The 18,271-nt window shown below is 37.9% G+C and overlaps 2 protein-coding genes and 1 pseudogene across 2 annotated transcripts; all 3 read right to left on the reverse strand.

Moving 5' to 3' along the window:
* Nucleotides 1–231: 231 nt before the first annotated feature.
* LOC144654594 (histamine H2 receptor-like) lies at nt 232–1,599 on the reverse strand (annotated as a pseudogene).
* A 3,512-nt stretch (nt 1,600–5,111) lies between these two features.
* On the reverse strand, nt 5,112–6,095 carry LOC144653994 (beta-4C adrenergic receptor-like). Its single transcript, XM_078514123.1, has one exon. It carries the CDS (start codon nt 6,093–6,095, stop codon nt 5,112–5,114), a length of 984 nt encoding a protein of 327 aa, XP_078370249.1.
* A 4,291-nt stretch (nt 6,096–10,386) lies between these two features.
* On the reverse strand, nt 10,387–11,613 carry LOC144654778 (beta-2 adrenergic receptor-like). Its single transcript, XM_078515003.1, has one exon. The coding sequence runs from the start codon at nt 11,337–11,339 to the stop codon at nt 10,392–10,394; it is 948 nt and encodes a 315-aa protein (XP_078371129.1). The 5' UTR covers nt 11,340–11,613; the 3' UTR covers nt 10,387–10,391.
* Between the last annotated feature and the right edge of the window lie 6,658 nt (nt 11,614–18,271).

An 18,271-nucleotide genomic window follows, 5' to 3' on the forward strand; every position in this document is an offset into this window, starting at 1 on the left:
AGGTCGTTTTGCACGGTAGAGATTTGGAATTGCGGACAATTCTCCCCAGGCGACCATTGTCAGAATACGATATCACCAGACGATCTGCAAACAAGTATCGCATGACGGCGTTGTATCACGTACCTGACGTACGGCTCACACGATCGCTTTGAAAAGCTTTTGAAGGTCGTTTTGCACGGTAGAGATTTGGAATTGCGGACAAACTTGACTCCTCTGTGCCCTGTGATACAATGTCGTTTGAGTCGTCCTGGGAGCGCTGTCTCATTGATTACCTAACTGGCAACAACACTGGCATTTTGCAGCCTCTGGTTGCGATCTGGTTCCAGGGAAAGTTCTGACGCTACTCTTGAGTCAAGACATGGGCAGCAATGAAGATAGCGGCGCAAAGCTTCGCGAAACTCGCTGTTTCGGAAACAGTAAATCCACGGGTTGATCGCCGATGATGTAAGCGCGATTGCCTCAATCCAGGGCCACACAGCAAACGACAGTTTATGGTCAATGCATTTGTCACTTCCTGTTACATAATGCACAACCAGAAATGACTAAACAGGGCATCCACGAAATGATAAAAACACCCAACACAGACCCGACGGTTTTGACTGCTTTATAATTTTCAGAAGCACAGACTCTAATGCTTTCCATGTTTTGCGAAGTTTGAGCTGTTTCTCTTCTTGCTTGTTTTCTGGCGACTTTGAAAATCCAGAAATAGCACAAAGTGACAACAGTTATTGGAAGCACAAACGTTATAAATGTTAAAGACAACCAAAGTGTTGCATCGTTTTCCGGATTATCTACCGACAAAATCCTGAAGAAAGGAAGAAACAGCGAGATTAACCACACTATAACAATTGTTGTGTAACATTTCTGTTTTGGTTAAGATATCCAGATAATGAAAAGGAAATCGAATGGCAATAAAACGGTCTACAGAAACACAACATAAGTTAAACACTGTAGCGGCAGTTGTGTGAATCCACAGCATGTCCAAAACGTTGTTCAAAATATGAGTGTCTGGAGGCTGAATCAAACATCTAATGGCTATCCAGGTCGGGTCTATGACAAGCCCTACTAAAAAGTCTGCCGTCGACAGTGAGGCTAAAAATCGGTTTGAAATTGTTCAAAAAGTCTCGTTTTTGTAGAACAGCCACAACACCACTGCATTTCCAATGACAGCTGCTAATCCGGACAAGGAGAACCACAATGAGAGAACGATGGATGCCGCACTGCTCAGTCTTTCGTTTAAGCAGCTAATATTCATGTTAGGTTAGTCTACAACAAAAGGAGAAGTCAGAAAGTAATTTTAAAGTGTTCAAAGTTTAGCAATTCTTTCCACACCACTCTTTCCGGAGGACAAAATGTCAAGCAGTTAAAATACACCTTATGGTTTTCTCTTTCGCATAAAATGAATAAAACGTTTAGTGCACGCAGGTGGCTTTGTTAGTTAGCAGGCAGGAACTTCTAATGACAGGAAGTTCTTCTTCTTTTCCTTTTTCTTTTACTCAATGTCATGATTAAGTCCTCCTCTGAAAACGTACGGTTATTGACTTGAGTTACTTCTTGAGCCACTTGGAATTTAACTATCAAGAGTTGAACATTCGTCGAAATTTCCTTTCTATACCAGTCGCACTGACAATATGTGCGCAACGATTATGTTGCTTCTGCATAAAATGAATAAAATTTTGCACGCAGATGGTTTGTTTTTTGAGAGAACTTCTAACGAATTTAGAATAAGCCAAATAGAGGAACTTGTAAAGAAAACCTGTCAATCATGAAAATAGTTATTAATACAAAACGGGTAGCAGAAATGGAAAAAGCATAATGAAATTGGCAAGGCGACCAATGATTAACTGTGAGTTTTTACAGTGAAAGTTTAAAAATAAAAACAAATTGTCATGTGATAAAAGGTGCTGGATGACATCCAGGGCCGCAGGTTTGGTTGGAGCTGTAATACGCGGAGGTTTCGTTTGTTCAATAAGTCTTGAAAGAGACAGATGTTGGAGATCTTAGTACGACTAAAACAACTCTGTATTAAAACCAAAGTTGATGTGCTCACCATAACGGGAATCCAGTGAACCGCACGAGTTTAACCGCCTCTCAAAAGCTCACTTTAAGAGAAAAGCCGCAGACAATTTATTATAATTTCTTTTATCTTACAATTTTTCATATTATCTTAACACATTGTATATTTTCACTATAGCTTAACTTTTAGATTTTTAACATTTTTAGCAAAATTATTGTACATTATATCATAACTTTTTATCATAGTTTATTTTATATCTTATTCTCATATCTTTGTTTTTAATTTGCATAGAAGAGCCAATATTGTTTTAGGAATGCAAATAAACCAATATTATTATTATTATTATTATTATTATTATTATTATTATTATTATTATTATTATTATTATTATCATTATTATTATTATTAACGGGTGTTTTTTTTAAATGATCTCCAACAGTAATTTAATATTACAAAGATTCACGTGCAAAACATGTCCTGAAACGTCAGCTAATAAAGCATAAGCTTCTGCTAGAGATCATTATGTTTTCAAGTCTAGGTTCCAGACCTCTGCTATTACAATATAAATAGTTTCCAAAACTTTGTAACGGTTAATTTTGAATATGTATGTTGCCCGGCATACGAAACGTCAAATTTAGTAAAAATGCGTTTATCACCGCTGTTTGTTTTATAATTTTTTGGCGAACTGTCTGCGAAATAATGACAAAGATTCACCGGACTGATCCGAAATGGGCCAGGATTCACAAAACGGCCGACTCAGAAATGTTGAAAGAAAATTACTGTATTAACAGGACGGAGTCCGAAATGATGTTAAAGATTCATTGAACATTGATGAACGGCAAAACGAGTCTCTCAAATATGATTACCTGCAAGGTTATATAATCTTATTAGTATTTTTAATGTTAGTGCCTTTCTAAAAACCACAGATGTGATTGAAAGGTCCTAATAAAAGATTATTTACTGAAGATGAAGTGTTCAACATGACACGAGTATGGGACAAAGAAAAAATCTGAGTCCCCAGACGGGAATCGAACCCATGGCCTCCCGGATACCGGTTGGGCGCTCTAACCAACTGAGCTACGAGAGACTCTTTGTGAGCTGGGCCAATTCCTAGGTTGATATGTGACACGTGTCCTGCATACTGCTGGGATCAGCAATGTCGAAATCATCAAGTGTGTAGAAAATAATAAAGATTTCCCATGCTCGTGCCATGTTGAACACTTCATCTTCATTATTTATTACCGAGCTTAAAATTTACCATCTTTATTATTTATTACAAAGATTATTTACTGTATCTATTATACAATTCATCCAAGCTAGCTACAAAAGGTAAGAGCTAGAGTTGTTGCTGGGAGACTATCACATATAATTCAGGCAAAAGGCTTTTTCGTGTGTTTGTTTTGCCTTATTGCCCCCCTCCCCGGGTAGCCTTCTACAACTTTTTTTACCAGTCAAAATTCAGCGTACAGTAGGGTCCTACAGCCAGACGCTATCCCCGATAGAAAAAACGGTCGTTCTTGGGCCCACTTATCATATCCGCTTTGTTGTCGTCACGTGGCAGTGCCCAGATGTCCATTGGCCTTTCGAAAACTGTCCTGCAAAGTGGTGGTAACATCCTTGGCGTACTGTGTCTGCGATTTATACTGCATGTCTGGTGGCTCTACAGATATCCTGAGTTCTATTGGCAGTCGTTTGTCTCGACCATGAGAAAGGAAAGAAAGGTGTGTAAGCAATACTTTCGTGCACAGCAGAACTGCTATCATGGCCAGGCTGTTTATCCCAACCTCCAGGATGGGCTGCTGCATGTTTCGCAAGCATGTCAATTGCAGTGCGATTAAAACGTTCAACGAGTCTGATGGACTGTGGTTGCATGTGGTATACGTTGCCTGTGGTCTGAGTCTACCTAATCTGCAGAATTTCTCAGACCTCTTTTAACATTTTATGTTATGTTTTCCTTCAGTGGTAGAATGTTCATGTTCTCTGTTTGATAGTGCTGAGGTAAGCAGTGGGGCACAGCACATCGGGAGTATCACTTTGTTAGCAGTACACCGCCAACTGTCACAACCGGAGCAGTGGTAAGGCGCTATTTGAGTGTGGTGAATGCCTTGTCTGCTTGTCTATTCCACCCAAACTCTTTTTTTCTCCAATTGGTGATACAGTGGCTTGGCTATTTTGGCAAAGTGGAGTACAAAATTTCGCCATCAGCTACAAATACCCAGGAATTTTGGAGCTTCTTTATTGTCTTGAATGTTATCCCACTGGCAAACTGTAGCAGTTTTCCCGGTGTCTGGGTTAACTCCATCACGGGTACTTCTGTGCCTCAACCAAGTGGCTTCATCTATAACAAAGTAGATTAGAAAGTAGATGTTATAGATCAAGATGTTCATGAAATGTTTGGATATTAAGCAGAAGTCATGTATGTATAACGCAGGACAGTCTTGAGCGAAGGGTATTGAAAACTCTTTGCAAGAGACGGCACTCTTTTGTGGCACTTGCAATGCAAGACACTCACAAGTCGATCAACAAATCGGTCTTCCAATTTCGAAAGATTTTGTTTGTATGACCCTCCGAAAGGATGGTGTGCACTCTACATTGAAGCTGCTCAGCAGCCTCCCAGTGCTGTTTCCGGGATTAGTGAAGTCTGCCTTATGTAGTTGCAGATGTTGTCCTAAAACGCAATCGCTGGGACTATTTCCTGCGATATTGGCAGTGATAAATATTGGGAAGCGAGCTATTTTTGATGTTTCTCGGTGCTAAGGTCCACTTCTTGGAAAGCGTTTCGATTTTTTTTGGGATTCGGCTTCCCGTCAATACGTCCAGTGGCTCGTCAATTTCTCGTGTTGAACACGTGAGGTCCGAAAAGTGTTCGCCGTCCGTCTACCTTTTGCCAAACTGCGTTCTTGCTTGAGGAGTTTCTAATCTGTAACAGTAGATTCGATGGTGTTCCAATAATCATCGGCTCTGCCTGCCAACTACTTTAGTCTTGGGTTCCCTTCGACACAATTTGTCAGAGGAATGAATTTTTATTTTTAAGGAAGAAGAAGTACAATGTCGTTTAAGTCGTTCTGGGAACGCTGTCTGTATTTTTGATTACCTAACTGGCAACAACACTGACATTTTGCAGCCATTGGTTGCGATTTGGTTCGAGAGGAGGTTCTGACGCAACTCTTGAGTCAAGACATGGACACCAGTGAAAATGGCAGCGCAAAGCTTCACAAAACTCGCTGTTTCGGAAACAGTAAATCCATGGGTTGATCGCCGATGATGTAAGAGCGATTGCCTCAATCCATGGCCAAACAATAAACAGCAAATGGTGATCGGCGCACTGGTCATGTTCTGTAACATCATGATGATGCACAATGGAAACAACCAAACAAGGCATCCACGAAACAATAAAAACACCCAACACAAACCCGATGGTTTTGATAGCTTTATAATTTTGTATAGTACGCACTGTTTTATTCTCATCGCAGTTATCTTTATCCCTTCCTATCATTTCAGCTTGTTTTCTAGCGACTTTGAAAATCCAAAAATAGCAAAATGTGACAACTGTTATTGGAGCCGCAAATGTTAACGTTGTTAAAGACAACCACATTTTATCTTTGTTTTCCGGAGTGTCTCCCAAAAATAACGAGAAGGGAAGAAATAACGAGATTAACCACACCATAGTGATCACTGTATAACATCTTTTCTTGGTTATGATGTCCTGATAGCGGAAAGGAAAACGAATGGCAATAAAACGGTCTACGGAAATACAACATAAGTTAAAAGTTGTGGCGGCAGTTGTGAGAATCCACAGCGTGTCTATAACGTGGAACAGAATGTGAGCACTTGGTGGCTGAATCAAACATCTGATGGCTATCCAGGTAGGGTCAATGATAAGTCCTACTAAAAAGTCTGCCACGCACAACGAGGCTAAAAATCGGTTGGAAATTGTTCGTAAAGACCCGTTTTTGTAGAACAACCACAGCACCACTGCATTTCCAATAACAGCTGCTAGCCCAGACAAAGAGAACCACAGTGAGAGAACGATGGATGCGGCACTGCTCAGTCGTTCGTTGGAGCAGCTTACATTCATGTTGGGTTAGTCTTCGACAACAGTAGAGGTCAAAAAAATTTTTGAACACGGTTCGAATATTGCAGTCTTTTCTACCACTAAAAAGCAAGCAGTGACGTTTTCCGCATAAAATGAATAAAGTTTCGTACGCAGGTGGCTTGTTTTTTTGGACTTCTGATGAATTTTGAATAGTCCCGATGGAGAGCCTGTGAAGTGAAGCTGTCAATCATGAAAATAGCTTTTAGTATAAAATGAGTACCAGAAATGGAAAAAGCCTAATGAAATTAGTTTAAGTGTGAGCTGTTGCGGTGGACTAAGTTTAATCACAGGGCTCTGTGAGCCACAACTGATTTTTTCTTACCAAGTTTTGCGTTTGATTTCCATACTTTGAGTATGTATGAGCAGCGGGTGTTTTTAATACTTCTTTGATGCAATGGGCCTTATTCACGATAACTGCGATGTTTGATTTCGCTTTATAATGCAAATAAGGCACGCAATTTTTGAGGGGGCAAACAAGCTTAAATAGACAAACTCCAGCTGGCTTCTTATTTTGACTGACAACTTTTTTATAGCATACTTTGGTTTCAGTGTTGTGGTAAAAATACCCTAAGTTTTTCAATTTCGGCGCTTTCATAAAACAGAACACGGCTTGCGTAGTTAACAAGTCAAGTTATAGAGAAACTGTTTCAAACTTACATCAATAATGAAATCATTATTCCATGACTTGACTCTCAAATGTGATTTAGCGCAGATAGTTCACTATTTCGACGAGCCGATTTTCCGAGAAACGGCATCATTTTAATGTACGTTTGCCCCCCCTCCCCATGTTTTTTCTTTTGTGAAAGCAAAATGGCAATTTATCAATATGGCGATTTTATTTGTAGAAAAATATCAAAACAAGAAAAATTTAGCATTTGTGACAAAATAAACATTTGAGGTTCCACTCTCTGGTCACGTCCACTGGTCAGAAATTGACGTAGACGGCTGCCCGAAGGTTAATCACAGGGTTACTCCCCAGCATTAAGTCCACCGGTACCTATTTACACAGCTGGGCGGAGGGAGGCACTGTGAGAGTTAATTTCCTTTCCCATTAATACCACACAATGAGCCCGACCAGGGCTGGAACCCAGACTGCCCGATCCAGAGCAGTAACTCCCCCCCCCCCCCCTTACCCCATTCAACAGTTTGGTTCTCATGTATGGCAAATATTGCCAGTTTTGTTTAAAGATGTATTAGAGAAATAATTTGTCTTGTGTCAATTCTTGGTTTAGTTTGTTTGGGAGGGTCTGAAAGATAAAGGGAAAAGGAGTCATGCAAGAATTCGATGCAGCGAGTAAGAGGATGGGGCCATTTGCATATTTGCTCAGCATTTTCAATTCATCCTCTATTTATGTGATGCTGGCTATTATTGTCGTAAAAAAAATCGGAAGCATTGCAAGGATCATATCAGAAGTCGTAGTGCTATTTACAGATTATTGACCCAGAATTTTGTTTTGATGCAGGTATCAATATTAATCCTAGGGGTAAGCTTGAACATGTAGACAACTGCAGGTAGGAGATGAAAACAGGGGTTTATGCAACATAAAGGAATGACAGAGTGGAAGGGAAAGTTCACAGTTTACATAATCCCCTCCACTTCCTTTCCCTTCTTAGTCTGTGTTGAAGGCTTCAGTCTGTCATATTATTATTATCATTATGATGATGATGATAATTATTATTACTAAATTGGAGACCTTGTGTACACTTTAAATGCATTATTCTCTGTATTATATTATATGTATTACATGATTTTTCAATGTTATTTACAGGTTGATGAATAAAGTTTTCACATTCCTGAGTGTCGTGTCACATGTATGGCAACAACAACAAGAAGCTTTATTTGCATGACTATAAGTAAATACAGTATTGCAAAAGCGTACAACTAAACTAAAGAAAAACTTATAACAATCATAATCATGTAATAGAAAAAAAGCAATTATGTATGTGTTACATTACTTTCATTCGATAGAAGATTATTTCGTAAGGACAAGCATCTCACAAGGAACTTCATTAGTCGACTGAGTATTTAAATAATAATTATCAGAATTCATTAAATTTTTGGTGGCTTGCATAGAAGGTAATTGTGTTATGTCTGGTATTTGATTCTCTATTTTTTTTGTAAAATTCATCTCTAAAACTACAGTATTTGGTACAATGGAAAAATAAATGAACTTTGTCTTCAATTTGGTTTGAGACACACGTAGGGCAGAGTCTATTATTCCTTGGGATTTGATCATATCTGCCAGTTTTGATCAATAATTTATGATTACCTATTCTAAGTTTCACTAATTCTTTCCTGTTATTTAGTTTTCTTGTAAGATCTAAATAGCAGGAAGGCGTATACTCGTTCTTGAACGTTAGAGACCCCGTTAAGAACGTTCTAGAATTTCTTAGAGTTTCGAATAGTGTGTTGCCAGTGTGAAATATACTGTACTTTTGTTGCATAAGACTTACATAGTGTTTAATCTTAGCATTAGTTAAGAGCATAGGGTCAAAATCAGGCAAATTATAATATTCAGACATCCTAATAACATTAGAGTAAAAACTATTTTTGCTGGTGTTATGAAGATCAGATGACATAAAAAAGATTTGTTTAACAATAGAATAATTTTCCTTATTGTGGAGATATAAGGTGTAATTAATTAGTTTTTGATTAATAGCTATTATAAGAGGAAACCTTTTTAGCTCAGCTCTACAAGCTACATTCGATGCCTTACTGCTTACTTCTAAGTAACGTTTACAGTACCGGAGATGAGCTTTTTCAATCTGTGAACTGTCCAAGGAATAAAAATAGGTGGTATATACTCCCCAGATTTCGCTGTTGTAAGAAATTGGAGAGATTATAGCGTAAGTTTATTTGATGGATGGGAGTTTGTTGTGTGTTTTTTGGGTGGGGGGTTTTTTTTTTTTTAAAAATTTTTAAAAGCCCTCGAAAAAATCAATGTCGTTTGAGTGGTCCTCGGAGCTTTGTATCATTGATTACTACTGGCACTGGCATTTTGCAGCCTCTGGTTGCGATCTGGTTCCAGGGAAAGTTCTGACGCAACCCTTGTGTCAAGACATGGACACAAGTGATGTGATGCAAGCGAGCATGATGTGTGCGTAAAAGGCCTGGAAGCGGGTTGCGCCTTTTGATGACGTTACGACGTTTGCGCCATTTCGATTGAGCAGAAAGAGAAGACCTGGTCACCAGGTGACGTGACGTGTGATATTGAATACTATAGCGAAATCGAAGGTGAAAATAAAAAATAAAAACAAAAAGGGACTTGAAATCAAAGAGTTTGCATACATATGGATTTTATTTGCTGAAAGGACTGGCTAAAACAAAGCGTTTTATCAATATTTGCTATCTTTTTATGGCTTCATTTAATAAAGGAGCCAGACCAACGGAAAAATGATGGCATAAAATAAGAAGGAAAAATTGTCAATAAATTCAACTTTTGCATGCAGATGGCTATGTATTTTTTGGTAAGAGGTTCCAATCAGTCTGCATTTCGAAATGTTTAAAGCGCCCAAAAGGTAGACGCTGCAAGTTTAAATGCTGTTTAAAGGATCTTAAAGCTTTTAAACACTCCGAATATATGAAAACAAAAGCACCACTCAGTGGCTATATAGCCTGCGTGGAAATGTCTCCTATTTCTGATTCTCATTTTGACAAGGCGTTTTATCCAAATTTACGGCCTTCTAATTTTCGTTTTATTCAAGGCGTCAACCAAAACATAAAATGGTGAATTTAAGCCTCAAGATTACTCGAAAGAATCATATTTGGAATAAATTCGTAATAAAGAACTCGAGATTTCATTGGCGGAGAATTTGGATTTATGGTCTATTTGGACGTAATTGACAAATGAGGCCTGTCCTTTTGTCACCGATGCAGTGGCTAATAAATTAACTTGCCGGCTGGTTACATTGCAAAAAGTTTACAATGAAAAACACGTGGGTGGCTCTCTGAGGGGTCAAAATAAATTACGAATTACTTTCGCAAATTGCTTTTTAGATGTAGGTCTTTTCTTCCTCTTGTCTGCAGCTGGTTAAAACTTCAGTAAAAACCTCTAATGCACAAAAAAAGAAAGAGTATGCTCAACTTTAAATTGGCGGGTGCGATGGCCGAGAATGGAAGCATTAATTAATCAGTAAAGTTTTAAAAAAGCCGGATGATTTATTCCCTAAATGTTAGAAATTTTATGGAAGAAGGAAAAAATAAATTTTTTAAGAGAGAAAAAAAAAAAGGACGAAAATTGTGGCAAAAATTTCAGCATGTCGCATGGTCCCTGGTCCCTATCTGATTCTAAGGAAAGTTCCGGTCGAACTCCTGAGTGAAGACCTTGGTGGACCCCAATGGAAATTGAGGCGCAAAGCTTCGCGAAACTCTCCATTATGGAAACAGTAAATCCACGGGTCGATCGCCGATGATGTAAAGGCGATTGCCTCAATCCAGGGCCAGACAACATAGACCAGTTTATGATCAAAGCATTGGTCCTTCGCTGTAACATAATCCACAACAGAAACAACTAAAGCAGGCATCCATGAAACAATAAAAACACCCAACACAAAACCAATAGTTTTAACAGCTTTATAATTTTGTATACCGCGGAATGAAGTATTGCTTTCGTCGGAGTTTTGAAGATTTTCCCTTGTTATTCTTCTAGTTTGCTGTCTGGCGACTTTGAAAATCCAAACATAGCACAACGTGACAAGAGTTATTGGAGCCACAAAAGTTATAAATGTTAAAGAAAACCAGAAGTTTTCAGCGTTCATTCGATTATCTACGAAAATCCTGGTGAAAGGAAGAAACAATGAGATTAACCACACCACTGCAATCACTAAGTAACATCTTTTCTTGGTTACAATGTCCTGATAACGAAAAGGGAAGCGGATGGCAATAAATCGGTCAACGGAGACACAGCATAAGTTAAACACTGTAGCAGCCGTTGAGTGAATCCACAGCCAGTTTATAACTTGCTTTGAAATGGCATTTCTTTTCGGTTGAGTGGAAAATCTGATGGCTATCCACGTAGGGTCTATGACAAGCCCCACTAAAAAATCTGCTAAGGACAACGAGGCTAAAAAGCGGTTCGAAATTGTTCGAAAAGACTCGTTTTTGTAGAACAAACACAACACTACGGCATTTCCAATTACAGCTGCTAAACCAGACAAGGAGAACCACAATGAAAGAACGATGGATGCCGCACTGCTTAGTCTTTCGTCTAAGCAGCTAATGTTCATGTTAGATCAATCTACGTAAACAGTAAAATGATGTGGAAAAATGTCGCAAGTTTTCAGGTTTTTCTCACTGCCAAAATGTTAAGGAGCTGAAAGATACTCCCACTGACTTTCTTAGATTAAAATGAATGAAAATGAACCAAAACTTCTAAATAAATAGAAAGTTTGTACGCAGATGGCTATGTGTTTTGACGGACATTAAGGGCTAATGAATCTGCATTGCGAAGTTTTCAAAACGCCCAGAAAGCCCCAAAAGCGTACTTAGCGGCTAGTTCAGTTAAATGAACTTTTAAAAATTCAGTATTTTTAAGGAAAAGTACTTCTCGGCAGACTGTGTTTGCATGGCAGTTTGATGGTGAGTGAATTCTCGATGCACCTGGCACTTGACGAAGTGGTCTAAGTAAAGTGATTCGTGATTTGAATATTATAATTTATGATTTGAATATTATAATTTATGATTTGAATATTATAATTTATAATATAATTTAATATATATTATAATATAATAAATAATATAATTCGTCCACAGGTCAATATTTGTAGTGGAAGCTTATCTACTCTCTTTTGCTTCAGAAATGACACTTTTGCAGTCCCTGCCATCCTGCAGAAACCCTTTTTTCTGTCATCGAGACAAATCTAAGCTCTGGTGAACATTTTGGAGTGATGAAATGTCAGGCTAGATCATTTAGGCGTTCCCTGGGTGCGCGTTGATATGATGTCAGTGTAAAGAATATACAGAAAGCGAAAACGAAGGCGAAATAAAAAAATAATAACACGAATAAGACGAAGCGTTTTTATCAATATTTACAGCTTTCTGGTTTTATGCAAGGTGTCATTCAGGACGCAAAAACGATAGCAAAAGAACAGAAGCTAATTAACCGTTGGCTAAATGAGCCTACATGTCAACCCTTTAGAGTCGCCAAAAACAGGCACAATTACTAGTTTATAAAATGGTATTAAAAGGTTTTAAAAGCTTTAAATATGTATTGTTGAGAGGACGTGCTAAAACAAGGCGTTTAATTCAGCGCATTTTCTTCTTCTTCTTTTGTTTTTCGTCAGACCGATGTTGAGAATAATTCAGTTCTCATTTCATTTGTGGCTAATTTGGAACTATTGTCAATTTCGCCGATGGTTGAAAAATGAGGCCTGTCCCGTGTTGTCACTGATGGCTGGCTAATAACTCTGTTGGCAGACTTGTCACAGAGGACCTTAATGAGAAATTAATTATATATATGGAAAAATGGTCAATAATCAGGGCCGTAACAAGCAAGAGGCAAGATGAGGCACTTGCCTCGTCTTGATTTTAACCCAAAATTTAAAGCAAAGTATGTTTAGTTGGGAACAAAATAATTACCAGTTGAACAAGATTAATTTTTTCAAGAAAAAATGTTAAAAAGAGTATCAGAGGTTTTAGTTCTCCAAATTTCATGGAGGGCATGTCCCACAGAACCTTCCAGCAAGATCTTGCCTCGTCTGTGCCAAAGGTCTGGTTACGGCCCTGATAATGAAAAGTAATTCCCTGAACCATCTAAATTTTGGAATACGGGCTGCTAAGGTTGTCCGGTAACGAATTAATTTCACCAAAAAGCTTCAACAAAGTGAAAATCTTTTTACTTCTGTTGGCCCCTGGCAAACAATCGCAATTCCGACCAACTAGAAATAGTTGACACTACGACTGCCCCCGGTGTTAATCAGTTTTTCTTTCTGCACATCTTTTTTCGACTTTTTTTCTTGTTTACAAGCAAAATAAAGGAGAATAGCGTTAAGTGGGGTTAATCTGGAACCGGAAGGAACCACATTCTTGTTAACTCTCAAGGGACTGTTTTAATTTCTCAAGGGAATACTTTCCGCTGTGGGTGATCAAAGCGCGTGACTTGTATTATAATATAAAAGTGTCACTCTATAGTTGTGCTTTAGCACTTCCGTTCTTGTAGAAAAAACGTGACTTGTCAAATTTACAAACGTTATATAACAATCAAAAACGTGAGTATCCCAAATCTTACGTCACATAACCAATTAAGAATGCGAGGTCTGCCATCCGAGTCGGTATGACCTCGCGTTGACAGCAATGTTACATGAATCGGCTTTACAACATGCGATCGTATCTACGCAGTTCGAGCGAAATTTTAGTAAAAGACGGCAAAATTCTTTCGTATTTCATCTTCAAATATAATTCGAAAGCATCGACTAAATCTATGCCTCTTGTTAAGCCTTCTAAAGCTCACAAAGAAGCTGTCTTGATATCCCACCCTCGCAGAGCCCAGAGAAGACGCAGCATGAATACCGTAACGCAATTGCGAAATCTGGCGTTGCTATGTGTATCATATTTGTTTACGTCGCCATGTTTTTCTCCGACAGTAATCGGAAAAATCCGTATTTTTTCGTGCTTGTTCGTGTAGCAATCGTAACAATGCGGCCTTCAACACAATGAACAGCGGTCTTCCTCTGAGAATTCAATATGGCGTCGAAAAAAACAGAGCCTCGAACGCACATTTCGCTGCCTACATTCGCTAATTTCGCCACTGTAACAGACCGCCTCAAAAGGTACTTGCAATTTAAAGGTGTAGAATTGTCAGATCTCGGTGAAATTTGCACTGTTTATTTGTGTAATGTCGAGGAAACTGTGTGTGAATACCCGGAGCGGCCCAGACATTTTTGACAAATTTATGGCTGTTCAAAGTTGAGGCACACATAAAAATAATTAGAAGGCTTTATCTCCAGAAGTAATACTCCGGGTATTTGTAGGTAATTAAACGTTTCTATCATAAATCGGCTCCGATTGAAATTATCTCTGTATCTTTCAGAGGAAAGCCGTAAATTGGAAATCTCTAATTTTATGAGCCTGCGATTTAACCGCGAATTCACACCTAAGGTGTGAAAATTGACACCTCGTATATCATTTTCCTGAATGTCCAGGTCTTGTTTTATAAGCCTATGTAACTTTTATTTTGAAAAATTATTTAACGTTTGAGATATTAATTTTCAAATTGGACATGTTTATAGCAGTTCTACTACCTTAACCTAAAACGATTAACAACGCAAATTTGTACTGGTACAAGTCTTTCACACACTAAAACGTTGCTAATAGTTAACCAAAGGGAACTCATTTCGTGACCATTGATTATTTCTGCTGAGTTGCACAATTTAGAATTGCAACATTCAATGCAGGTGTGAAGTGATATTTACAAGTGTTTTTGTGGCCTGTTATGAAATTACTTCCGGTGGAAGCAGTAAAAACTAAAAGTTTTTTCTTCTGTTCAGAAGTTAATGCATCGCCATTAGAAAAAAAAAAACAGTAACTGTTTTACTGAAAATGTAGTCGTTAGCAATGGCATGTGTAGCCGTAAGGTAAAGAATAACGCGAGGAGAAGCGGCTTTTGGTAATATCCAAACGAAAATTTACTTCTCAATGTGGGGTTAAGATTGCGTGACGAGACAAAAGGTAACTCTGTTGTGCGTAACCTTTATCGGGAACCCTGCATTAAGCCGAGTAGAAATCTTTCTAACTCAAAAGGAAACAACTATTTCGATTAGAGGCAAGCGTCAAAGTTTACCATTTTTAACCAAGCCAAAGTATATGAGTCGCAAAGCGCCCCGCCGTCGCGACTGACAAATACAGCATTTCCTCCGCGAAAATAAAAAAAATGCTTGAACTGAAAGACGTTTGAATTCTTCCATGATATGTTCGAACAACAATGCCCAGGATAAACCTTCTACTCATACTAACTTCATGCAAAAAAGTCGATATCTCGAAGAGATCTTTGATTTTAAAATTTTTTTGGTTTGCAAAAACCTTTATTTAACAATTCACAACTTACAAAGCACAGCTTAAATTACATTGAGTTACTAGTTACAGACCAAATTACAGAAAAGGAAAAATTTAAATACAAGGATACAAGTTCAAGTAAGGGCTTCTATCCTGGAAAGTGCTTTGATAACATGGTAAGCCAGATAAATTATAATGCAAGTTTTTTTTAACTAAGTTAATAGTACATTTATAGGTAATGGCTAGCTTACATTGAATGAATAAATGAATGACTTTATTATCGTGTCTAAAAATGTTTAGCTGAGGGGAAAAGTCCCCTCTACTAATTGTGGACACCTGACTAATAAAAAACTTTAAAAAAACTTAAACCTATCATTGTACAACTATTACAATTAATAATTTAAAGTTAAAATAAGTTAAAAAAAGGAGCTATTTACATAATAAAAACGGGTAAAAAAGTAAATCTATTTATGTGATAAAAAAGACTATATACATGGCTAGTATTAATAGTCACAGAGGCGGCAATTGCAACGTTCATTGTTTACATTAAAGAATGATTTGTGATTTGCACGTACTCTTTTCAATAGATAGTTTACTATTGAGGAAAGCAAGGAAGGCTTCGAAATAGTACTGTTCCTGTTCTCTTGAAGCAGAGTACATGTAATACTTGGCGATTATCAGTTAGAGGTTTAAACCAAGTTGCTGGCTAAAGTTGTTTGTGAAGCCGTATATTATAGTTTTGTCGTTCATGTCAATAAAATCGTCGTTTTTAACATTCCACCAGTGAGAAAAGCTTTGCTAGAAAGATTGCACGTTCGAGCAAGAAACAAAACGATGTTGTAAAGTTTGTTCTTGACATTTGTCTTCTTGAATGATCTTAACTCTGAAAAGGGTTGCATTGGTCGGCAAGATACGATGTATAATTTTGAATTGGAATATAGCGAGCCTTATATCCTTGGACACTTTAAAAGGAATGCTATAGATAGTTACTGCACATCTGTTAATCAATTATTTCGCTTGATGTTTTGGATGTTTAAGAAGAAAATACTCCCTGGCAGCTCGTGTTTTCTAATGGTTTCTGGCCTTCTCTTCTTCAAGATGGAACGAGGACATACGATTCAAAATGAACTTTTAAAGCCAATTGCTGAATAAACATACAAAAGCGAAATTATGCAAAACAAAATCTGAAAGATTAATGATAAACGTGAATTCAATTACAAGGACGCTACTTCAACAACCTGACATCATTTTGCCATATTTTGCTGTAATGAGTGATCCCAACGAGGATAAACTCCAACAACAGCAAAATGTTTTAAAATTACCATTTGAGCCCAACTGTTTTCAATATTTGAGATAAGAGCCCAAGCAAAAATGATCAACTTGACTCGCGAACTCTTTTGAAAAATTGCATAGCTTTCGACTTTCAGACGTTGTAAAATGAGTAGACCTCGAATAAAACCTCAAATTATTTTTACCTCAAGCTGGAAATCAAATTTACCAACGTTTGCAAGAATGGTTGAAGTGTTGTTGTCTCGTGCGCGCGTGTTTACGTTGATGGGTTCTCATCATCACCCAATCACCGCGCAGAGATTCATTCATCTTGCGTCATCATTGACCAATCACCTTACAGGCATTTAATTATCACACCTCCCGATGCCCACTTGTGGGCATTTTGCACAACGCCCGATACCATTTGCGTGTCCACTACAGGCAAATCGAGAATTGTTTTCTGTATATATGGATAATATACGTGCGGACTTCAATGATGCCTCCTTGGGTTATGGCCTCTGGGTTAAAACCCTGACGGGGCAATAACATGCAAGCTAGCAACGGGAGAACTGAGGCACTTGCCTCGGTAAAAATCTTGAATTTATCATTTTTTACGTGTTCCTAAATGTATCTTCAACACTTTTTAAAAAACACACAGAATTTATAGAAACAAAAACACCGCTCAAGGGGTGATTTGTAGTCTGCGTGCTGACTTCTCCTATTTCTGACATCTGACAGAGTTGTCTTTAATAATAATTCGAATAACGAACAAATAAAATAATATATAGACTTAGCCAAGCCTAAAAGCGGAGCTCCACACATTTTCTGGTTCATAACTTTTCATTGAAAATACTGTTATTAAAGTTATTAAACGTATACTACTCAAGAAAAATCCATAGCCGAAATAAATCGTCAACTCCAATCACAGAAATTGCGCTCACAAAATCCTGTCATAGCCTCAGACAAAAAGTGTAAGATTTAAGCCTGCGATACAATGGATAAAGGAACTTGGTCAGCGGTCAGCTACAAAAAACAAAAGACCTCGATGAGGTGTACATCTGAGCCCCTCAGCGGATACCTTGTTTTGACAGCTGTCATTTGACCAGAGCTCGGGTTACCTTGTTAATCCCCTCCCGCTCTCCGAAAGTCTGTAGGCGCGTGCGTACGCTCACTCGATAACCAAATTTTTTCGGCTTCATGGGTTAACCAAAATTCCTTACCAATGGTGCTCCGCCGGCGCGCTTCGCGCGCGGGAGCTCCGCTATTATGCAGTTAATTTGTGAAAATGCCACTGTAAATCTCATTAATTTATTTCAATTTGTTTTTATTTATTTGTTGTGTCGTAAAGTACTCATACCATACTTTTGATGTTGTTGCTGCTTATTTAACCGAATGGAAATAGTGCACTGTAAAGTCCAGTAAAAATAAATAACTTGGGAGCTGCGCGCGCTTTAGGCTTGCCTAAATCTATAAATAATCAGTTTGGCTCAGTTGTGTTATCCGATATAATGTTATGGCTTTTAGTTTTGGGTTTTTGCAAATACTAGAATATTAAAGTCGTCAGCCATGTTATTCAATCAATCAAGCAATCAATTCTAATAGGTATAGACACACTGTATAGACTTCTACATCAAATCTATTCCAACTCTTGGCCTTTTAGTAAATGTTGAGATGGAAAAAAATTGCAACAATAAATTTCCGACTCTTAAGGGCTTACGACTGGTTTTTCCTTTACTTTTAGTTTTGTCTTTGTCTTTGTCTTTTTTTTAAGTATGCTAAATGTTAAAAGTTTACTTACATATAAATTATTTTTATTGTATGTGTAGGCGCCAGAATTTTCGTTTCGTTTTCGTGTTAATTGATTCCCTTTGTTTTTAGTGTATTTCTGTAAATGTTACTT

This window comes from Oculina patagonica, chromosome 5 (assembly GCF_052425735.1).
Source record: "Oculina patagonica isolate OP01 chromosome 5, crgOcupat, whole genome shotgun sequence".
NCBI lineage: Eukaryota > Metazoa > Cnidaria > Anthozoa > Scleractinia > Oculinidae > Oculina > Oculina patagonica.